This window comes from Chaetodon trifascialis, chromosome 7, assembly GCF_039877785.1.
Source record: "Chaetodon trifascialis isolate fChaTrf1 chromosome 7, fChaTrf1.hap1, whole genome shotgun sequence".
Taxonomy (NCBI): Eukaryota; Metazoa; Chordata; class Actinopteri; order Chaetodontiformes; family Chaetodontidae; genus Chaetodon; species Chaetodon trifascialis.
Window position 1 is genome coordinate 16,093,230 of NC_092062.1, and position 24,972 is coordinate 16,118,201.

The 24,972-nt window shown below is 40.4% G+C and overlaps 2 protein-coding genes across 3 annotated transcripts; one reads left to right on the forward strand and one right to left on the reverse strand.

Annotated features, from left to right (window-relative positions):
• Window positions 1-919: 919 nt before the first annotated feature.
• kcnn4 (potassium intermediate/small conductance calcium-activated channel, subfamily N, member 4) lies at window positions 920-20,936 on the forward strand. Of its 2 annotated transcripts, XM_070966205.1 has the most exons (10): window positions 1,039-1,556; window positions 8,201-8,296; window positions 9,712-10,148; window positions 12,547-12,682; window positions 14,255-14,272; window positions 14,924-15,034; window positions 17,372-17,493; window positions 18,610-18,679; window positions 19,556-19,722; window positions 19,851-20,936. In XM_070966205.1, the coding sequence occupies exons 1-10, from the start codon at window positions 1,161-1,163 to the stop codon at window positions 19,852-19,854; spliced, it is 1,557 nt and encodes a 518-aa protein (XP_070822306.1). In that variant the 5' UTR covers window positions 1,039-1,160; the 3' UTR covers window positions 19,855-20,936. The 2 variants fall into 2 exon arrangements, with proteins under 2 accessions (XP_070822307.1, XP_070822306.1); XM_070966206.1 differs by lacking the exon at window positions 14,255-14,272 and having other exon boundaries at window positions 920-1,556.
• On the reverse strand, window positions 20,580-24,377 carry LOC139333640 (zinc finger protein 836). Its single transcript, XM_070966209.1, has 2 exons — window positions 23,999-24,377; window positions 20,580-23,326 (listed from the first exon to the last, which is right to left on the reverse strand). Exon 2 carries the CDS (start codon window positions 23,293-23,295, stop codon window positions 21,379-21,381), a length of 1,917 nt encoding a protein of 638 aa, XP_070822310.1. The 5' UTR covers window positions 23,296-23,326; window positions 23,999-24,377; the 3' UTR covers window positions 20,580-21,378.
• Between the last annotated feature and the right edge of the window lie 595 nt (window positions 24,378-24,972).

The following is a 24,972-nucleotide window of genomic DNA, read 5'->3' on the forward strand; positions in this document are numbered from 1 at the left end:
GCTCTTTCTCCTAAAATAATTTTGACTTGACCTGAAAAGACACCTGTCACTCTGAACACTACATTTAATCACCCTGTCACTCAGAGCTGTAAGGATCATTACAGGTCATTACCTTCAGCAGAAGCAGCAGGATGCTGCTGCGGAAGGAGTCCTGTGTGCTGGGTGCGTCATTTAGCCCAAGGTCATGACGCTGTTCCTCCTTAAACAGGCCTAGTAAAGAGGGCGAGGGGACAGTTTGTGTCACTTTGTGTTTGGCCTGTGGAGGATTTGCAGGAAACCAAAGGACACCGTGGCAGTTCAACTGATTCAAATAGATTAGAGACCAGTTAAACTAGATAAGACAGCTATTAATTCAAGAGAAAAAAGCAACACATAGGACACAAATGAGAAGAGTGCAATAAATAAAAAGTAGTATACAATTATTCTATAAAAAGGCAGAAAGTTGGAGGTTAATATGTGAAAAATCCTTTCTAAACATGAACAGGAGAATGAAGGCCAGGCCAGGACAGATATGAGTCGCTGACAATGTCAGCAAACCTTGACCAATTATGTTTTGACTAGACTGCAACAAGTCAGAGGACTCACCACGAGATGTCACCCTGCAAAACTTACGTGCTTCATGCTGTTGTTACCAGTGAATTTCTAAAAACATCTAATATGAGGTTCCTGGTATTTTATTTTTATAGTTTGCATCATTATTATTATTATTATTATTATTATTATTATTATTATTATTATTATTATTATTATTATTATTATTATTATCATCTTAAGCAGGTTTTCATGTTGCTTGTTGTTCACTGATAATTGAAATACAAAACAGGAAAAAACTTTAAAAAAGAGAGAGAGAAAAAGATATGCAAAAAAAAAAAAAAAGAAAAAAAAGACACACATACGCACACACATGCACACAACACACAAAGAGTTCAGTTGTGGCACACTGACGCACGCTCTTTAAACACTAACCCATGCAAATAGGAGCGCATCGCCTCCTGCCGTGTGCAAATAGGCAAATAGCATCAGTGCGCATAACCACGCTGCGCCGGTTGGTAGGAGTGTTAAGGTGAGGGTGTATTAGAGGCCAAGTGTCTTGGTGAACCCGCTACTTCGATGAGCGACAAACGAGAGAAGGGCCTGGTAGACAGTGCGCCCATCGGACTATGCCTCCCCCAACTTGGGAGGAAAGCAAAGGGGAGACCGGGCAGGCAGAGGACGGAGCAGCGGAGAGCGACGACAGGGAGAGAGGGACAGGCGGACGTCTCGTATGCGCTCTGGAGATGGAGATGACAAATTACAGCCTCCACGGCGACTCCAAAGTGGATTGTGTAAATAGCGATGGCTTGATCAATCGAAACGGCAGAGACTCGGCTGAAGTGTCCGTGCCACTGTCACAGCGGGCAGCTGCGATGGAGGGAGACAACCTCTACAGACTGCGAGACCGAAAGTTTTTATTAGAGGATAAAAAGCGCCTTTGCGCGTTGGCTTTGGGCACCGCTGTGCTCGGGATACTGCTCATGATTATCCACGTCGAGATGTGTCCCTTCAATAATAAACAGGTAGGTTAAATTTACTAATGTCTAAGCCAGGGAAAAACTGATCAAAGCTGACTTCAACGTAGGATCGACTGCATAACCAAATGAAATAGTTTGATTCGAAAAGTTTGTAATGTGGTTTTGTTGACACTTGGACTTAAAGGTGTAGCCCTCCACCCTCCACATTTCTGTTTCCAATGCAGTTCTGTGCAAGTGAATGTCTATCAAAACAAATTAAAACTTCAGCTAATGTAACATGCTGCACTTCTGTACACATTGAAAAGGGGTTTAAGTTGTAGGACATGCAGTTAGAACATTTAAACAGCAGTGCATGCTCTGTAAAGCAGCCAAAGCTGACATCAACATGACCTAAATCCACTTAGACTTGTCAGCTGGTCGAGACATTTTAGTGATGGCTCTTGAACTCATCATCAAACTGTAAAAATAATGGCCAAGCTAATCTTGCTTTCAGCATCACGGAGTGGAACTAAAGCTTGTTAACAACCGGCCTGCTGCTGTGCTCCTCCTTAACTCCCTGTGAAGCAGCTACAACAGCTCAAAATAGATTTTCACTCACACTAATAAGACTGATACAAACAAATGAATAGATATAGATTAAACCATGTTATCTTTTATTATGGCATACTTCAGTAGCACAGTTAATCGTATTTGGTGCAGAGAAACCACACTTACACAACTGGCTCGATTTGTTGTCATAACAGCTTCCTGGACAGCCCAAGCCCCATGCAGCCACAACAGCAAAACCTGCACCTGGACTTTGAACCTCCGTGACCCCCTGATTAGTTATTCCATTTCCAGACGCACTATTTGGTAGCACAGCCTCATGACATTAACATGCAGATCTCAGTGGATAACAATGCCAGGCCACACAATCAACAAATTATTAACTCCCCCTGACTTCCTACAGCACCCGCCAGTTCCACATGTGGAAAAAAGTTCTCATGCATGCTGCAAAACATCAGACCACCTCCATGCTGTGAAGTCAGTGATTGATTACGGTGTCAAAGAGCCCCACATTTCTAAACTCACATCAGCTATGATCTTTTGAGAAACCTATGGAAATATGGGCCGACCTTCAAAAATATGCCTGATGTGTTTAGGGAGTTGGACCCGGAGAAACACGGTCGTGAAATTCACGCCGTTGGCACGATTACGACATTGCTATTCCAGTTTACAAATATGAACCAGGAACAGGTGTTGTCTGTCCATTCCTAACAACAGGCATGAGTTTCGGTACCCGTGGAAACGCTGATGCACTGGAAAAGTGTTCTCTGCTGCAGTTAAAGCATATTATTTTGGAGAGGTTGCATTACTGATTTAACCATAGCTTATATAACCATTTTCAACATTCATCTTTAAGCTTCATGTGTTGTCCAAGTCATGAGTGTGAGCTGGGACAGCTTCCTCCCCTGTGGACTGACGTAACTATTTGGTCACATAGGGGCTGTCTTAACAAAGGTGGCTAGTAGTGCACTGCAGTATTACTGTTTTATTCTTTTGAAGGCATTTTTAATTTTACTGCAGGATATTTTGGAGCCGCCTAACTTGCGTGCCTATCAAAGTTAACTCCAGTCTACAAAGTTATATTTTAAAATCACCTTTTCATGGTTATGCACGAAAAACAGGGCTATTTATGGAACGTTTTTCCACATTTCACCTCTTCCCCTGCAGAGAAATTGCTCGCAGTACTTCAGGCTATCTTTCCACATCATTTAGTGTATAATTAGAGTGTTTGTATTGCCAGTCTAAAAGTCTCTATGTCTTGAGTTTGGCTGCGTTTGAGCCAGCGGTGTGCACTTTGACCTGGATGCAACCTCCTGTCATCTTTTCTGCAGCTCTTTGATGCTTTCACAATGACTTTACAATCACAAAACTATATCCACAGACCGAGACTGTAAAGCAGAGCATGATGTCCAGTATTTAAAAGAAGAGAATAAAAGAAAATTCAAAGGCTACCATCATTGAAATATACTTACTAGATATGGCATCCTTTACTGGCAAAATCGAATTATACTTTTTAATGGGTTATCACCTCCCCCACTTATCACATTCATAATTCAGAGGAACGTTGGGGATAGATTAGTTGGTTCAAGCATGAGAGGATATGTCGTTGACAACGTTTACAGTTTTGAAACATCCTTCCATTATCCAGAAGCTCTTACCATTCCTTTGCATATAAACTTCAAACTTGGTTAAAAAGCATTCAACCAGCTGGACTTACCATCATACACAGTCACTCCATGCTTGCCTTGACTACTGTTTATACTGATACTCAATGTTTTTGTCAGATTGTGGCCCTTGTCTTTTTCATCGTGCTGTATTGAAGGTTCTACATGTGTCTTCTTTCAGGAGATTATATGTTGCTATGTTTTAACCGGTTGCTTTAACATGTTTTTGTATTAATTGCTTACATTGTGCATTTCTCACTCTGCACATCACTTGACTTTCAGCTTTCAGCCCTTTATCCTCTGTTTAGTTGCAACCCTGATTCCAAAAAAGTTGGAACGCTGTTTAAAACATAAATAAAAGTAGAATGCAATCATCTGCAAATGGACTGTGTTTACTGACAGCAGTGTTACAGTGTTACCAAGTGTCCCTGAGCCCATGTGTTAATATCCTTTATATGATCATGTGTTCACAAAGTGGTGAACCTCGCTCCATCATTGCTTGTGAATGACTGAGCCCTTCCAGGATGCCTCTTTCATACCCAATCATGATACTATCACCTGTTACCAATGAACCTGTTTACCTGTGGAATGTTCCAAACAGGTGTTTTTGGAGCATTCCACTACTTTCCCAGTCTTTTGTTGCTCCTGTCCCAACATGTTTGAAATGAGTTGCTGCATCAAATTCAGAATAAGCAGATATTTACAAAAAGTTGATGAGATAAAACATTAAATATATCATCTTTGTACTGTTTGCAATTGGGTGTATGTCAAAAAGAATGAGCAATTTATCACATTCTCTTTTATTTATGTTTTACACAGCATCCCAACTTTTTGGAATCAGGGTTGTACTTCATGCCTGAGTTCTACAGTTATGATTTTACATGGTATTTGCTTCGATTCTTGAAACTGCCATCTGGCCCGAGCCAAGTGCCACTGTATAATGGATGACAATTTCCTTGCGTGGTAGTTATGACTCATTAATTAATTGCCTGGTAGGTGCCAAATGCGCACCTAAAAAATGTAAGTGTGCATTTTTTTTTAAGTTTAAAACAATAAACTCTTTTGTAGCATTAATATGCTTTTTCAACGGTAGGCAGCACCATATTTCATAGAATGAGCCAGGATGCTACACTGCGGTCGCAACTCACCCACACACTGAAATCTTACATATACAGCCTACATGGAAATAGACAAACTCACCCACAAACCAGTACGCTGTGTTGGCTGTCTGTCTGCCCCAAATGCAACATGTTGCTACCCTAACACCAGCATCCTGTGTATTATATAAGCAACAAGGTGAAAAAAACACATAAAACCTGCCCATCTACACCCATACAAATCAAGCCCAAACTCAATATAGCATAATAAAAACCCAATGATTATCATAAACCACTGTCCTCCTCCAAAAGATGACTATGATATGAGGGCAGTAGTTGTCAATTCTGCTTAGTTTTCTGGACTCACAAAAACTAAGCCAGTAAGAAAGAAAACCAGCAGTGCCAAGAATCCCACGGTCCCGGATGGAAAACCTGTTGTGCAAGGTGCAGTGAAGAGGTATCCTACTCAGCTGTGGTCTTTCAGGGTGAGTGATTTGCAGGTTTTCGTTCATCTCTGACACAGCCACACCTGTCCTGTACACTGTCTACCTCAGACAAGGTGCAGCTCCTTAAACATCAGTCCCACGATTTCACTCATCAGCACACATACAACCAAGAAATTACCACTGATGCACTGTTGACTGGCACGAGGAGTCACTCTTCCTGTAATCTTACAAAATGTTGAGATGTACACTATAGATGTCTGTAGCACCCAGCAGTTACTATGTAGTACCCATAATCTTCTGTCACCAGGGAACAAATGTTTTACCTGCTGTGATGTCTCCTTTCCTATGACTGGTCCACTACATCAGTGTAAAATTCTTACAGGGTATTATTTGTAAGCCTATCCTTAAGTTTATTACAGGGTGCCTCTAGTTCCATGAGCAAGCTCTAGCACAAGAATCTCCATGAGAACTAATGAAGCCACACTAACAAACCAAATTAGGAAACTAAAGTCAGATGCATGTATTATTTATTTTGAAGTATTTATTTATTACAGTACCTACAAACCAGACCACCTTCTTTCACATTGGATTCGGTGTTTTTTTTTTTTATTTGAATTTTTATTATTTATTGCTATGCCTTGGATGGCCTGTCTGGATGACGGTGGATCATTGACCGTCCAAGACAATGAGAAACAATCCTTGTTAAGTTTAACCCAAATTAGGTTCACCAGGCCTGAAATGACTGTTTCCAACAGGAAAACGTTACAAAAACAATTTTAGAAACTCGGCAAGAAACATGTTGTTGAACTCTCTGTTATGGAATGTGGTGAAATGTTGAGCTTTTGTGGGGTCTTCTAATTATCCCTGGACGAAATACAGACATGATGTGGATGCTTCGGGAGAAACTGTGGAAAATGGGGTACCTTGCCAACGGACGTCACACCGTACCACCTACACGCTCAAGTTTCCTCAAGTTTGAGAGTTTGTAATTATCTTTTTAACTGTAAACCACATTAAACTGCACTTCCCGTTAAAAACTTCCACTGACGTTGCATCAGTTGTTCTGAGATGCATGAATGAAGGGTATAGCTCCTCTTTAACCTGCTGACATCAAGGTCGTATGACAGAGGCTTATGCTTAGTTCTTAATCAGTTTGTGGAAACATGGAGACAATGAGGAGCAAGCCATAGTGTGTGTATCTTTGTCTCCAGCTGTCAGTTCCCTGCAATGGAAAGTATTTAATCACAAGCACTCTTGTTACTGTAATTGAGTGGCTTTTAAGTACTTTATTTGGTGTGCATTACAGAATCAGTAATTCCACTTTCATTAGGGCTAAATACTGTATATTTCTAATGAAGCTCCTTTTAGAAAGGCAAGAAGCTTACAGGCATGCTGTTATAACACAATCAGCAGGATATTCCATTTAAATTACTTTAAATCATCGGTTACGCAAAGGAAACCTTCATTGTAAAGAAAAGATGGTTAGAACTACTCAGAGAGCAGAGGGATTGATTGGTAATCATTGTAGAAAGCACAGTCCAATACAAAGGTACAGACTTCTTACTGAAAACATTTCTCAGAAATGTATCTTAACGTGCATGTTATCCTAGATCAATAGCATTTGACCCTCCATAAAGGTAGAAGGTAGTACAAACTGTGATGAACTATTGTTTTCATTATTGATCAGTCTGTCATTTTTCAATAAACTGACCACTGTTTAGTGTGCAAAATGTCACAAAATGCATCATGACAAATACACTGATCAGCAGACCAAAACCCAGGAGCATTTTATTTACAGCCGTGATTCCAAAGAAGTTGGTACGCTGTGTGAAACATAAATACAACTTGGTTTTACAAAGTGTTCCTGAACCCATGTAGTAACATCCTTTATAAAATCATGTGTTTCACAAAGTGGTGAAGCTCACTCCATTGGTGCTTGGACCAAGCCTTTTGAAGATGCCCCTTTCATACAGGGTGTAGAGCTGGTGAGGGATCAGGTCCTTGCAATCTAGACACTCCCATTTGTTGGTCTGTCAACACAGGTTTGGGGAAAGTAGCCATTCCAAATTGTGAAAAAAAAAAAAGAACGAAAACATTACATTACACTGATTTTCTCAATATGGCCTAATGTTTTTTCGCATTGTTTATAGGTGCATTTTGGTCTCTTGGCATACAAGCTTCAGGGTACATATTGAAATGATAATAATGTCAGGGAAAAGAAGTTTTATTGTGTTTTCTCTTGCCCTTTTTGCTGGAAACCACACATAAAAACAGAAATTGATTTTAAACATTGACAGGGCACGAAGGCTGAGTTCACATATGAAATATTTGAGTTGGCTACTTTCTTGAAAAGAGGCTTGAAGATGAAGAAAAAGCCCTTGACTACTATAGAGTTGACCTATTTCTTATCTTTTTTTAATATTTGATATGAAGACACAAAATAACAAAAATTTAGTAGCTATACAGTATGTATAATGTTATGACTGATAATTTTGTACATGTGTTACTGGAAGAAGTTTTTGTTATTTCATCTTAATGCACCAAAGGTTTGGCATGACTAACTAGCAATGTAATATGTAAGTACACAATATACTTATATCGAATACTTCCCACAGGACAATTCCACCCTAACCTTTGCAGAGAGTGTGGAGGCCACACTGGCCTGCAGTGACCATATGTTACCAAGTCGCTGTCTGTTTTCAACTTTCATTTCAGTCATTTTCTTTAAAGCTAATCTTAGTTTTCTAATGAGCATGTTTACTTTACTTGGATATTCTGGTACTCTTTCCACTCCTGTTATTACCACAGTGGACACAGGAGCAATTTCAAAAAAACATGTGATAATGGAGGACATCAGTGGAAAGAAATCAAATCCCAGCTGTTGCAGAAAGGCTTCCCTTTATGCCTTATCTCCCTTGTCTCTCTTTCCTTCTTAGGGCTCAAAAGTTGCCTTAATCATCAACTGTTCCATCAGCCTGTCCACTGGGTGTCTCCTGGTCCTCATTATAGCTTTCCACTATAAAGACATCAGGGTGAGTTTGCCTTCTCTCTTTTTTTTCTAACAGTCGCCCTTATTGTGATGTGCCAAGTGAGGGCCTGTGTGTGTGCATGCATAGGTGCATTGTTGATCTTCAGTGCTCAACTTGCCATATTTTGTGCATCACTTTTTATACCAGCTATGTTTGTTCCAAATTAAAGTGGTCAGAATGATACTTTGTTAGAGGTACTTGAGGGCAATAGTTTTAGAAAGAGCTCTCGGTCCACTGATGGTAGCCTCAACACTGATTATCTGTGTTATATTTGCTGTATGCCGAAAAAGCCCTGGATGAAAACCTCAGCCCACACAGGCAAGCACAATGTTGCAGCAGCAATATTTTTCCAGTCCACATGGCTTGCTGCCGTCATGTGTGAATTCAATATGCATAAAGGGATTTGGTTGAAATTAAACAGAGTAAACATTCTTTCGTTCACCCTCATACACGCTCACAGCATGCGTATTCAATAAAGTGCCGTATGAACAAGTGCAGAAAGCATTGTGAGCACACAGTTGTAATAAATACTGAACTGCTTTTCAGGACTCAGGGTATGCTTTATTTTGGTCAGGCTGCTGGGAATATACTTTCACCTACAGTGTTTTCGGTTTGGTTTGGCAAGCCATGTGTGTCTGATACAAGCGAGGTCCATGCAAGTGTGAAGAGGAGATAAGGGAGGACAGGTTTAGGGTGGAGACCAACACACAGGCAGTGCTCAGTGATGTCTGATGTAACTCTTCAGTGTCGGAGATGACAAACTGAATCACACCAAGAACATCAAGACGCTTCAAGTTCTGAGGATAGTGAGCTGCTAAATTTACTTTTGTGAACAAGTCACCACAAAGCTGCATATTGAGGGATGAACATATTCTCATTTTGTGACATGTGAACTACTCATACAAACTGAGTATTTTTCATGGATTCCTGGTGGATATCCGTGGTTTCATATCTTTGGAAGAAAAGCATTTCTCTTATCGTAGCCCCATGTAAACATTGTGTACTATAGATAGCTACATGTTTGCATTTTTTAATCTTTTCACACACATACACACAAAAAAATGCATTTGCGAGCCTGCCACGTAATGGAATTTAAGCTATGTTTGCTTTGTGTTGTACTGTGAATTTACTGCACTGTTGTCCAGACAGAATGATTAAACCTGTTAATTCTGAGGTTTGATGAAACAGTTGTATCATAAGGATCAGCAGGTGCAACAAAACAGATATCACCTTGCTTTGATAGCACTGTCACCTAATATCAGGTGATATTAAAATTTCCACCCATGATATATTAACATGATGATAAACATTAATATATGTCTGTATTTTCACTTGTTTCCATCTCCATCAGCACTCTTATTATGTTTATTATGCTTCTCTCTCATTCTCCATCTTTACTGCTCTCCTCTGTCTTTCAGCTGTTCATCATTGACCACAACCAGGTGGACTGGCGTATTGCCGTGACCAGCCATAGGGTTCTTGTGATCACTCTGGAGTTGTTAGTCTGTGTCATCCATCCTGTTGGCACATACTTGGAGGTCGGCTTCCATGTCAACTCCTCTTCTTCAGTGGCGCCCTGTGTGTCCAACCACCACAGCGAGGTCCTGATGAACATGGAGCTGCTCTTATCAATGCTCATGTTCCTCCGCTTGTACTTGGTGCACAGAACCATCCTGCTGCACAGCAAAGTGTTGCTGAGCGCCTCCTACAGGAGCATCGGCTCACTCAACAACATCAACTTCACCTTCCGCTTTGTTCTGAAGGTACTGATGAACAAATACCCCGGACGCACGTTGCTGGTCTTCATCCTCTTCTTCTGGCTCACAGCTTCCTGGATGCTTACTCTGTGTGAGAGGTAGGGAAGAGAACTGCATGTGTGCAATCAGTACAAATAGAGTCATCATAAAATTGCAATAGTTGACTACTAGTAAAAAAGACTAGTGCAATTAGTGCATGATATCAAATAAGAAACACCTAAGCATTTGCATCAAACTTTGTCTTTGCAACAAAGACTGGATTCAGGGATAACCAGCGAGTGTGGCTCTGTTTGGAGTGAAGGTAAAAATGGTTTTACAGGTGGTTGTGTGAGAGACCACTTTCCTGGCCAGGAGCAGGAACTTCCAGGAGGGGCTGGTGGCCAGGATTATTTTTACCTTTGGCCAGAGTAAGGCTGGCTGTTTCCCCCTCCAGTCTTTGTGCTAAGCTAAGCTAGCTATCCGCTGGCAGCAGTTCCACAGTCAGAGACAACGGTATCAATTTAACTCTCACAAAGAAAGCAAATATGTGTATTTTCTCATGTATATTCCTTTCTTCAATACAATTTTACCAACAAACAGCAAGGCTTTTTTTTTTTGCCTGTTTGCAGAACAATGACATAAAGTGAATTTAAGTTAACAACTTAAACTCAATTCAGCCTAAAATGCCATCAGGCTGCAAAAATCATACTCCTTTGACATATCAGAATCTTTTCTTGATTGTTTCTAGTTTTATGAGAGTGCTCAATAAATATTAATCAGATCCAACACGTAGAAAAACTTTCCACAACAATCACTATTGTTTTCTTTGTTTTAAAACTAACATCCTGTACTTCCTTTATGGCAGTGAACCTTAGAAGTAGAATTAAATTAGCTGAGCATGCAAACTTTTCATTTCTTTAAATGAAAATATCTCAGTTATTGTTCTGAAATGTTGATATCTATAAAAATATTCCAAAATGTTGCTGAATGGTGTTTTGCAGCATTCATACAAACAATGATTTACAAAGTAAACTGCATCTGCACTAATGGATGTTTTATGATTGCGTTAAACTGTAAAATTCAGTGTTTTATTCTCTTTCATAGATGTCAACACTCACTCACACACACACACACACACACACACACACACACACACACACACACACACACACACACACACACACACACACACACACACACAAGGCTACAGTCCTGTCTGTTAATATCTTCTCCCAAACTTCCACTCCCCGTCACACACATGCACATTAAAAAAACAAAATTCTTCATAGTTTAACATTCCACATCAAACCTTGATGGTCAATTTGACTTTCCTGTTCAGAATGCGTTTTTAATAACTGATTTGATAATCATGATATTCTATTTTGTTACTCTAACAAATTGCTCTTTGTAACGTGAGCCAACTAAACGCCAGCCTTATCCTCTGCAGTCTGTTCAGCTGTTTGAACAGTGTGAGGTCATTTGTTCATTTGAACCCTAATGGGGGGTTTTTCTTCAGTTTCACATTTCTCAGTCTTGTATGTTGTGGTTTGTCAAGAGTAATAAAAGAGCTCATGACTGATATCTGATAAGACCACCAAACCTTCTAACACTGAGCTGGTACACCAGCCATTTTCTGTTTTAGTTGATTACAACATCCAGGAGACAGATGAACTCTCACACGCTGTGTGACCTCTTTGTGTGGTTTCTACCAAGTGTACACTTGACTTGTGTTTTACAAGTTTACGCTGGAATTCACTTCCTTTCTTTCTCACTACTGTACGCATCTGCTCTGATAACACTGTTTGACTAACAGACAACACCTTTATCAAATTCAGACCCAAGGGTTGGGTTGAGGCACCAGGTTAACACTTTATGTGACAGGTTTCAATGAACTGATATACAGCTGGAATAAAGTAAATTGGTACCAGTTATCAGGAAATTGATAATTGGGAATGAAAATAAATCAATTTGTACACTTCCAATGACATTATTCCACATCATCAATCATCAATCCACTGATTTTCTAGGAAACTTCCTACATCAATACATATTTGTCTTGATATTTCAGTATCAAATTACATATGATGTCATGGATGATTTTAGGCACCACCCACTCCTATATGGAAGATAAGGTTTCCATATAAAATTCATGATTTAATAATGAATGAATATGCAATTTAGTTTGAACAGTAATTCAAATCAAAAATTGGTCATACATTTAATGCAACTAACAAAAAGTAAATAACTGTCTCAGAACTTTGTTTCTGTTGTCTCTATAAAGCTAAGTGAATTATATCGTTATTTCAAGGAAATGTCTAAGGAAATTGCAGACGCCTAAAATAATCCTGTTAAACATAGTAATATTTAAGAACTTGGTTTTGCACACAGAGGTTGAAAATGGTTATGAATGTTCAGATTTAAGATGGCTGGGGTTGTGTGAAAATTTTCGTAAGGGTCTTGTTTATGTTGAGAGACAGTGGGATTCACACAAATTTGTCCTGGTTTCTCTCCCCACAGGAAGACCGAGGAATCGACAGGGCACATGGATACGGCCCTGTGGCTCATAGCCATCACCTTCCTCACAGTGGGCTATGGGGATGTAGCGCCCCACACCTCCTGTGGCAAGGCAGTGTGTCTCTTCACTGGAGTCATGGTAACCTTTATTCAGTTTCTGCTCTGGCCTGTTCTCCTCCTTTCCCTTGTCTTCTCTTCTTTTCCATTCTCATTCTAGTCTATTCATTTCTATGTTGTTCTGATTTGTTCTATTTTATTGCCTTCTGTTCTGCATATTGTTCTGCCCTTTTCTGTTCCACATTGTTCCATATCATCCTCTCTTGTTTGCTTCTTTCCCTTCCATTTCTGTTCTGTTCCATTGCAGCAACTCCTCCACCGTTTTTCCTATTTAATTTTTCCCATTTCATATCGGGTCAATTCAGTTTGGTTCACTTCTCTCCTGCACCTTTTGCGTTCCATCCCAGCCTATTCATTATACTTCATTAGTCCACTGGTTATCTTGGACACAGTAGAAGTCTTTTGCCCGGCTGCACACCCTCAGTGCTGACAGATCTGAATGCCTTCATTCCCTTGTGTGTGATCTAGATCACAGCTGTAAATTAAGGACCTTGGCAGTACCAGCCACTTACATGAAAAGATTGAGGGAAGGAAACTGTCAGCATGCCGTGGGCACTGTGCAGTTCATGCAAAACATCTGTGTGGAACAAGATGATTCTGCTGAGTGATGTCATTGCTTTGCTGACATCTCTTCTTGTCATATCTTGCAGAAATGACATATCAGGTTAAATTTTGCTTAATTCTTTATCTCATCATAGAATAAAGTGAAATATCCTAAAGAGAAAGTAGAGGAAGAAATGAATCCAGTTAAAATTGTTTGATTACACAGTGCTCCTATTACTCCTATTATCCCTATTACAGCATTACAGTATTGCATTTTTATGGGGATGCAAAGGAGTGGCAAGATCGACTGACAAAAAGGTGGGGTCAGGGATACAGATGGAGGGTTAAAGAGATGATGGAGTGATATTTGAGGTTAAAAAAAAAAACAGTTGCAGTAAAGTTAAATAAACAGTAAGTCACTGATGGTGAGGAGTGGCTGTTTGCATAGGCAACAGACCTCCTCAGTGTGTTAAATTCTGGTGCAAGCAGATAAGAATCACTGCCATGGCTCTGGATGTGGGCACGAGTCCGGTTTAGACACCTCTGTGACAGAGTGGAAAACAATCTTTCCCTCTCTCTTTCTCCATCTGCCTTGTTTTTATAAGCTTCCCCCCCTTATAAGGGAAAACTTTCCACCATATCCATTTTTAGGTGGTTTATTGCCTTTGGCACCACTACAACAGGAGGGTGTGCCAACCTGTGCCAGTGATTTGGAAAAAAATAAATTTCCTTCTCCCATCAGGCCAGTTCTGGGAGCCAGTCACTGGGGCTCTCACACCTGTAATATGGCTGAAAGCCTCTGTGGTCAGCACTTCTGCTTCACTCCAGCCATAACTAAATTTCCAGCTGTGTTCAGGGGTTGACAGCACTGTTTGCATGCCATCACTGGGTGCAGATGGATCCAAGGAAAGAGTACCTCCCAGGTTTCACAGACAGTGTAATGATAGATATTTTGTGGCTGTTGGAGTAAAGTGAAACTTCAAAACTCTGGTTTATGCTTTCTTATGCCTGTGCTCAATCTCTCCTTCTTTCTCTCTGTTTCTAATGCAAGCTGAAAAGAGGAAAACAGGTAAAGACTCCTGATCTTCCCTCATTTTTCTGCTGTGGACATGAAATCAGTGCAGTGTTTTGTCTGTGTTTCGATGATATGTCGTTCTGTGTGACTTTGAGGCTGTGATTCGCTCTGCGGCCCATCTGAATCTTCACCATCATTCTGTAGTTCCCTGTCCAGCAATAGCACAAAGCTATTCTCAGAGGAAACCAGCACTATAACAGTGCCACAGAGGCCAGTGTTTAGCCATTGAACTCTCTGTATAAATATAACTTTGATTTATTGGACGAAACCATATGAGGTATGAAGATCAACATTCAGTTTTCTGAATAAGTGCTTTCCCTTGAGGGGAATGGTGGAGCAAAACACACAAGACTCTACTGACTGTTGGGGATTTAGACAAATTCAGACTTCAAGTCAGACTGTAAAAGTTAACATCAGCTTCTCTTGAGATCTGCCATGTTGATGTGAGTATTCAGGATCAATCTCCAATGCTTACATGATTACTGAGAAACTGTTTAGAAGACAGCCAGATTGTAAATATATTCGCAACCATGCCAACACCGTGTGTTTGTGTGTGTGTGTGTGTGTGTGTGTGTGTGTGTGTGTGTGTGTGTGTGTGTGTGTGTGTGTGTGTGTGTGTGTGTGTGTGTGTGTGTTGGGTTTTAGGGTGTAGCCTGCACTGCCATGCTGGTGGCAGTTGTTACCAAGACGTTGGCATTGAACAAAGGAGAGAAACATGTGCACTTCTTCATGCTGGACATCCAGATCTCTAAAAGGGTAAGAGTAAGAAGTTATTTTGCAGGACTATGTTATAATGTGTGTGATAGTTTATGTTATGGAAACACTCTAATGTATCTGTAAGAAAAACATACCCATGCACTTTCTTTGCAACACTTTGACAGTTGTCTTTATTGGAAATATGACGTCTGGATGTACATGCATGACCTTTTCCACTTGAGATTTTGCCCTTTGTTATCCTTTGCATCACTCTGACAGCCTTCATCTGAAAGTGTTACTTCAAAGACGATATATATTTTTTGCATGTTTTGGCTCATTTACTACAAATTACATTTATTTTATATTGCTGCTATCTCTGTTTCAGAACGTGCTGTAATGTTTTAGATTTTTTGAGTGTACCGTCCCTCCAATTTCTGTATGAAAATCAGCTCGCAGAAACTTGAAACTTGTTTAAGTTAGGTAATCCATCACAATGAACACCATGTCTGTGTTTATTGTTGTCAAAGTCGCTGGAACGTTGCGTGGTAATGCAGCTGTAAGTGCAGAATGATTGGAAAAGCCTGCACTGCATTGGCAGACAACAATAACTTAACTCAATAACACTTTGGTATGCTTTGGAAAATGCTTGAAAAGTTATGTAAAATATGTTTGTATGGAATGGGCCAAAAGATGTAAAATTCTGGTCCTTTAATAGAAAACCACATTAAAGCAAAATTCAGCAATTTATGATGGAGTATTTAATGAAAATAGATGCATACAACTATTCATACATTAACAGCTGAATAAGATAATCAGATAATTCATTCTTAACTTCATCTAAGGGGTCGTGTCATGTGACAAAATGATGACATTGCAGGCTCCAACCCTGACAAAGACATACAGATCTGCATTAAAATGTCCAAAACAACAGGTGTAGCAAACGGCTGTTGTAAGACTGATTTTTACATATGAAGGTTCTCTAATGAGAGATTAATGGACTCTTATTTTTGTCGCATTTTTGTGATGATGATGATTATGTGATAGTGGAATAAACTTTCCCGTAGAAACATTTCGTAAACAGTCAACCAACCTCCCTTCCATCAGAGTTTACTGCTGTGCAGCAAGCCTAACACGAGAGATGTTACAGCGGATAGAGCTGTCAGGATGGAAGCGTCACTACTTTCCATGTCGCATGCATGTTTTGGTTTTTGAGCCTTATCATAATGATTTTTTTTTCCTTAAAAAAGAGACACCAGAGGATGGGATAGTGTGGGAAAAGAGGAGGGAGATGAGGTCTGCCAATCTCTTTATAGCATTTCAAGGCGTCAAACAGAGGAAATCATCTGATCTCTGTCAGGAAAGAACCTTGTGTCAGTTCAGGACGGTGCAGCAATTGGACAGGAAACTGGTTTGTGTGTGTTTGTGAGTGTGTGTGTGCCTGTGTGGAGGTGGAGGTGGCTTGCAGAGAGGACTTACTCTGTTTGTACACTTGGCCAGGATTCAAATTTTTGCTTGTTGATGGGAAGAAGGAGGTGTCTGATAAATCAAAGCTTACAAGGAAACACCATAAAACCAGGAAAATTTCTTAGGAATATACTATAAATGTGTAATGATTGATAGACTTCCTACAATCTTAGTTTCAGTTTGTGCTTTGTATGCAGTGCTACAGCTTTGCTAAGCAAACTAAAGCAATGTCTGACTGCGGTAGGTGCATCGCTTTGGAGGATACAACCATTTCCTTTCTCCTGGTGGCTGCATCCTGTCGCTAGGTGCATCTCAATGTCTTGCTTGTCGTTGTCCTGGTGTGTGTGTGCGTGTGTGTGCATTCTTCTGAACTATCTGGCCCAGTCCAGATTTACACTGATGGGAACAAGGGAAGACATCTGGATGCAGACACTGACAGCCTCTATTAATAACCCTCACAACAGGGCCAGAGTGACATCACCACAGGGCACTTACAGTGATTTCTGCAGGAAGACAAACAGACGTGAATAGAATCAAAGAGAAAAGTGCAAAAAGGTGATACTGGAGAAATCCTGTAGTGTCTAAACATCACAACGAGTCTATGGGGGCTGTCCTTCAAATTCCTGTGTATAAGCATCTTTGTGAAAATAAGTCAGTTCTGTTTTATCCAAAATCAGCATCACAGAGCATCATGGTTCAAGGAAGGGCTATCTGGATTTAATCAGCTGGCTTAGATGACTCTTGCTTTTGTTTCCTGTCTTAAAATGATTGATATCAACCAGATTCTGTCTGAAAAAGATACAATAAGTGCTCTGTATTTTTGTCAGTCAAGCATGCAAGTTTAATTGACTTTATCTGCATGTTCTTATGACTCCAGCTCCTGGAACCTCCATGTTTGCTCAGTCGACTCTGATGTTTTTGCCTCTCTTCCAGATCCGCCACGCTGCTGCCAATGTGCTAAGAGAATGTTGGCTTCTGCACCGCACAAACCTGACAAAGGGCAACCGCGGTGAGCACCGAAGACACCAGAGATGCCTTCTGGAAGCCATCAGAGTGTGAGTTACTGTATCGCAAAAAGATACCTTCAGGCAAGATGTCTGTGTGTGTTTGTGTCTGGGTGAGGGATGTGAGTGGGTGGTGGTTTCTGTGCCTTACATGTGTATTTTACGGGTCATTAACTTCATGTCAACATGTTTAACCACAGAGTCACAGTTTTTAATAGCTAATTTAGATTACTAATTAGACTGGTTTGCCTCTTTTATGTGGGCAGGGCATGTGTGAACAAGGGTCCACCCTTTTATTATACAGAATTCAAGGCAAGACTGGCAAGTAATGTCTTTTTTTTCTCTTTACAGTATAATTTGACAGTAATACACAACATATTGTATACATCTTCTGAGTCGCTCATCAAGAAAAAGAGCATGGAAGCTATTATATTTTCCATTCGACTTGTGTCTCCTTGTTATTGAGCCCAGGCTCCTCTGCTAAGAACAAGTTGATTGCACAAGACAGGAAGTCCAAAAGTGTGATTGTATGCTTCATTATCCTGACAACAGGATTATGTGTGTGAGTGTGCGTGTTACTCTGGGTGGAAGGGTTGTACTTCCTGCTTTACACCGGGCATAGCCACTATGAATAAATACACTGTGGAAAGTATGTGCAGGAGGGACCTCTACACCTTGGGATTAAGAAGGGCATACTGTAATGAGGCCATCACTCCATCACTCTGCTTGATTGCAGTATTATATGTCATTTTAGGTGGTTTCAAGATACTGAATTGAAGTATTTCCCAGCTTTATATGTCAAAAACCTTCCAGCAATGTTTTATAGCTATTTACAAACTCAGCATGGCTCCTGCATGTTGAGTAGTTGAATACTCAGTTGTAAGTATATTCTTCCTCAAATCAGGGGCTCTGATGTGCCAGGGCTGATCCATTTGTCCTAAAATAGGATGATTCATCCATAGATAGGCACTTCTTGGGGCATTCAAACCCTGAAATTTACACACATCAACATCACATTACCTTATTTAAATAAAGAGAAATGGTCTTGCATATGAATTTTCTGTATCTGTGTTTCAGTGCAACATTTGAAATAATGTGAGCAAAATACACTTGTTTGAAATACTTCCACATGGCTGAGATCTATCAAACCTTTTTTTTTCTGCACAGATTTAGGCATTTACGCCTCAAACAAAGAAAACTGAGGGATTACGTCAGTGAGATGGTGGACCTCCCGAAGGTAAACGGCAGCTGTCACTGGAATGTTTTGTACATGTTCCATTCGAAAGGCCTGTGCCAAATAAGATGACAAAGATCCCCCGAAAAACACTCACTACTTACATAGACGGTTACGCAGCATTTTACAGGCTGTTTATCGCTAGGTGTTCAGACACATTAAATGCTTGTTAAAAAATCTCCATAAAACGTCTCAGGATTCATTTGTGTCAGGAATTCATTCTTAGGCCCAGATAAGTTTTCCATGTGGAATAAACCCAATATTACCCAGTGAGAGACACTAATGTGTAATTTATACACTTTTAAATGCATTTTCTTGATTGATTTCTATGGGGGGAAAAAAGCCTAGTTTTTCCACACTGCAAGTGTAGCCTCTTGGTAAGATGACAAAAGCAAATCCTGCCTTGGTCACTTTTCAATCAGTTAGTTACAGTCTGTTAACTGAGCATATTGCTCTCTTGCTGACTGAGTGCAGTTCAGCCCCAGGGAGCATAGAGGACTAAAAGAATAATCACATTTGTTGCTGTTGGCCTCTTTTTTTTTTTTTTTTTTAAACAAGTTGCTAAAGGAGCTGCAAAATGAAGTTACACCCCACTCTAAGTTGGCAACACTGGGGTAGTTTCAACTCTGCCTCAGTGAGTTGGCTTGAAACTGTCACACATGCACAATATAACAGTCAGTCAGTCAGTCAGTCAGTCAGTCAGTGAGAGGCATGGACTCTCCAAAGCTTCACTATAAATCTGTAGCACACATTTAAAATGTGTCTGCACAGATTCCAGTAAGATTATACAGATTTATGGCTGCAGTCTGGCCTCCTTGTGTTTATACCTTGTAAATACAAACATGTTTGCTTTTGCTTTTGGGTGGCTGATTTCAACAGATGCAGATGATCATGTGCGACCTCAGTGCTAATTGGAATAACTCTTATCGGGAGCTGGAGCAGCGCATCCTCTCCATGGAGCAGAAGCTGGACGAGCTGAGTCGCTGCTTCCAACAAACCTCTGAGCTGCTGTCTCATGTCCTACAGCAACGCAACCAGGAGATTAGGTAACCAGTGCTAACAGCTCTCAGTGGCAGTGGACATACCTGCTGACAACACAGTGCGGGATGTAGTATCTAAAATGAATGGCAACGTGCCTCCGAAGGATAATCATTCTTTGGTTGTTTTTTCGCAGGTGACATGGCTACACACACTTGTTACGGAGGCAGATAATTGTCTTCAGTAGAATATATACACTATCCATGAAAGTGAGATGTTAAATCCTCTCCACCCAGAGCTGCTCCAGGCCCTTAACATGCTGAACCACTTGGAGGACTGGCAAACCTACTCAAGATCTCATCTTCTGGCTCAGTGCTGAGTGCACGGCACAATGACCCATAGCTGTAAAATTATACAGACAAAATAAGGCTTCCATTCACGGTGGGAGAATCGGTGCATTTTGAGAAATCTGTTGTTTTCAGCAGTTATACAGTGTTTGTGATGGTGCACAAAGAACTGAATTCTTCTCGAACGGGGACTGTGGAGAGCCGTGTAACCCACTGTTAAAGGCCAGTCCAGGGCTCACTAATTATTTCTAAAGTTTCATTGATGGACTCCATCACTGCCTTATTCCTGTGGAATAAGATATATATGTTTTACATCTTAATTTTATTTTTAATTTCTTGCAATGTTTCATTGTTAGCATGACCAGTTGTAAAAAAAAAAAAAACCTCACAAATCCTCTTTTTCATCAGTAGTTTCATGGTTACAGTCAGCTGTGGTTTGCAAACATACTTATTGAATAGAATTCAGTTTGTAACAATTCCTCATTGTTGTGCTTTCCTCTCAACCATCATGTAAATTGTGAATGAAACGGTGCATTTTAACGCCAAACCAAGAGAAGAAACTAAACTTCAAGTATTGTGAGAAGAAATCTTTATTTCAAAGTTTAAATCATCGGGATTTTAAGGGATGTCAACTGAAACTCAGATTAACGTCTACATTGAAGGTTGTAGTCATCAGTTTACACCTGTTCTGACAACAATGAAACTTGAGCAGAAGCTGCCATGTAAACTCAGCTCTTAGCAAAACAACGGCTCCATCTAGTGGAAATGAATTAACTACATAATATTGAGGACCCTTAACAATAAAATTTTGAAGATTACATAACCATAAAAAATATTCATGCTATTTTTGGCCAAAATACCAAGACCTCAACAAGGTCTCAATGGAACATAACATCTGGATCAGCTGTAGTGAAAACAAATCTGACAAACAGAAACAAGAGGACACAGAAACTCCCATACAAATCTCACTGTTAAGAATGCACTTTGTGAGAAAAAATAGCATAACTGGATTAACTCTTTCTCTGGAGGATAAACTGGAGTATTAATGTGTTTTAACTTAATCCAAAACTGAAAAAAGTTCCTTGTGGGTTCATTTGAACACTGGTTTGTTGTCAAAAGAACGTCTGAGGAACTTGTTCTAATCCTGTTTACTATGTATCATTTGCACACGGTGAAAACATGTTAGCTACCATCCAGGATATGATTATAATTAAAAGCCATTAAGAATGAATGTGTGTGTGATTTTGCTTTGATTTTGTCACTTGGTAATATCAAAAAAATTAAAACAATCTGATGATATGTCAAAGATCCTCTGACACCTTGTTTTGAAGTGTGGTGCACAAACCAAAGATAAACCAGAGGTACATTGGTGCTTTGTCATTTCAAGGGCTTTCTCAGTCGTTTTGTTTTTGTCCTGTTTTGAATTTGGTGCCATATGTAAGCCGAAGGCCTAAAGAATAGTTGTCCACAGTCACATGTGAATGGCATTCTGCACTTCCTCTTAACTTTACATTTCCATTTACGTCCAGAATTAGATGTTTTCTGTGACTTGCCCTTCATGTGCTCGGCTATGAGTTTTGCTCCTGTGAAAGTCTCCCCACAGCTGACGCAGATGTAGCTTATTGTCTCCGCATGTTGCACACAATGTCGCAGGAGGTGCAGTCGGTGCTTAAAGGCTCGGCCACACTGGCACTGGTGTGAGCGATGGCCTCGGTGTAGGTAGCGGTGGCTGATGATGAGGGACGGTTGCCTCAAGATAGCACCACACTGCCTACAAGGGTGCGGTGCCTTGAAGCGCCAGCCTGTGTTCATGCGTTTCATCAAAGCCACGTCCTGGCTGTCGTTCTCAAACATGGCCATAATAGTGGGCATTTGTGGGGAGACAGGGTCAGAGGCCACAGTGGCTGCAGTTGTGTCAGTGGCACTGGGGGCAGGGACAAATAAAGGTGCAGGAAGACAGTTTAAAGGCTGGTCGATTGGCTGACCTGGGGCGCCAGCTTTCCACAATCCGACAGGTGCAGCAGCAGACGCCAAAGATATAGGGGCAAGTTTGCCTGTGTGGGAGGAGGATTTCACAACAGAGGTCAGTGACCCAGCGTAGGTTTGGCCCACACGGAGCTTTCCATTAATGACCTGATTGAAAACACTTGGACTACCGATGGCTAACTGGTCTGCTGTGCCGGGGACACCTGGTGAAACCCTTTTATCAGTCAGCACTGATGAATTGGTAATGATGCACACCTTGGTGCTGACCACCGACGTGTGGACTCTGGTAACATGGTTAAACAAAGTCTTCTCAGAGGTGAAGAAGGATTTGCATATGTTACATGCTTGTGGCATTGACTCAGAGCAAAAGAGGACCAAAGGTGGTTTGCTTCCTTTGGGACACTGGTGGTGATGGTACGAGTTCTCGTGAGAGAAAACTTGGCCACAGACGTTACAGGAATACAAAGGCATGTAGTGTTCATTAAGAGACGTCTCAGTTAGAAAGAGCTCTTTGCACAGTGAACACTGATATTTCACCCTTATACCACTACAGTGCAGCAAATGGAGCTTCATAGACCTAAATGGCCCTCTACCACATGAAGCACACATTGAACTATTAACACTGGGGAGGGCCCCTGGAGTGTTTTTAGAGTGAGGACTATTAGAAGAGTCACTGGAACAATCAGTTGAACTTGAGTTCGAACCACCATCTGATTCTGGATCATCTGGACACAAGTCTGCAGATTTAGAGAGTGTCTTATCTTCATCTTCAGACTCTGAGCTTGTCGATTCATCTGCCTTTTCACTTTCCATATCTTCACCCACTATATACTCCACACTGTTTTCAGATGTTTCAGGTCTCCCAGGCTTCATCTCAATTCTTGGCTGAGGTTTCAACTCTGACACTAAGCCAAGCAGCGCTGAGTTTGTGGTTTGCTGAGCAGTCTCATTTGAAAAGTTGTCACTGTTCTGACTCTGGTGTAGGACTGATGAGATCAAAGAGGGAGCTTCTTGAAATGGCACCGAGCCCATGCAATGCGTCTCTGCATGCCTGTTCAACTCCCACACATTACTGAAAGACTGATGGCACTTTTTGCAGAGAGGTGGCGAGTGTGCATTATCTAGGTGCGTGGAGAGTGACGTCAGGCGTCGGAAAGTAATCTTGCAGATGTGGCAGGTGGCTTTGATTTCGTGGCTTTTGTAGTGAGACATCAAGCTTCTTATGCTGTTGAATTTTTTGCCACATTCCCAACACTTCCTTTTTGATGATACACACCATTCATCATCGCTGCTCGAGTCTTCAGACATAAGGAGCTGCTCAAGGCAAACTCTGGGTGGTCTGCAATTTAAAACATAATGGACAGAGTCAATTTAAAACTGTCTGGGAGCATCACAGCAAACAGCTATTTAGTCTCAGGATGTACTTTAGTACTGAAACAATTACACTATGAATTGATTAGTTGACTGATTCACATCAGTTCATATTGCCAGATATTCTCTGAAACACCTCAGATACTGTTGTGTCAGATTGCTATGAAAATTAGGCTAGAAATTCATGGTCCCCAGAGGATGAGGTCGACTGACTTTGTGGATCCCGATGACGTTTCCTCCAACGCCACCATCTGAGGTGAGGTTCACGTTTATGGCTTTGAGTAATATATCTCAGCTACTGTATTGCCATTAGATTTGGTACAGACATTGACATCTCCCTCAAGATGAATTACAGTTACTTTGTTGATCTTCTTACTTTTCATGTAGCACCATCCTCACGTCAAAATTTTAATTTGTCCAGTACTTTCGTTTATACCTAAATACCTGCAAAATGGAATTTCCATCAGCCTCAGTTGTGTTTTGAGCTAATGAGCAGATGTTAACATGCTAAAAAACTAAACTAAGTGGGTGAATATGGTGTAACTTACCTGCTTAACAATAAGTTAGCATGTTAGCATTGAGTCATGTAACATGACACCTAACTATGACATTTTCTCCTGCACAACAAAAATGTACTTACCTCTGTCCACAAGTAGTAATTAGACCAGAAAACTGTTATCTCCAGCACAGACCGAAGGTGGAATAATTAATAAACTGTAACGTAATGATTCGTCCAAGTCAGTTAAGGAACACTTACTGTGCGTTTACAGTTACCTAAAAAAACACAAATCGCTAGCGTTAACGTGAACTGGTATGTCATTACTTGGGTTATTGGAGAAATAATGGCTTCTATTCGAAATTTGTATGTGAAACACATCCATCTGTACAGACGACAATGATGCAGATAGGACTCAACAGCCCATTAGTAAAAGAAAAACCATAAACCCTTCAAATTTCACAGCTGAAGACACCGTCATGTTGCTGATGGCGTCCACATACAGAGCTCCTCCATATCCGTTGTAAACCGGAAGAGAGACGCCTACATTTCCCAGAATGCAGCAGAGGGGAAGTTTCTCAATTTTTCCCCGTTTGATATGCTTACAAATCACTGAGATTTTAGTTGGTAGAATAGTTCAATTCAGTCGAAGTTTTATGAAGCCTTAACTCAAAATAGTTTTATGAAGGCTTTAAATCAAAATTATTTCTTCCGTCTCTAAACAGGAAGAGAGACGCCTACACTTCCCGGAATGCATCAGAGAGAAAGCCTAATTGTTCTCCATTTTTCCGCGCTTGATATACTTACAAATTACTGAAATTTTAGTCCGCAGAATAATTAAAATTGGCAATAATAATAATAATAATAATAATAATAATAATAATAATAATAATAATAATAATAATAATAATAATAATAATAATATGTCTTTAAGAAACCTAACATTGCCGGATGTCATTATTGTTAATTTACTTTCCAATACAGGTCAACAGAAAGCAGCGGAACACGCCTGAACAAGAATAGGGTGCATCATAACCTCTTATATTCATTTATATAGCAAAATATACCGGATAGCGAAATTACGTCGAAATGAAACCTGAAGTGGCGGAACTAGATAT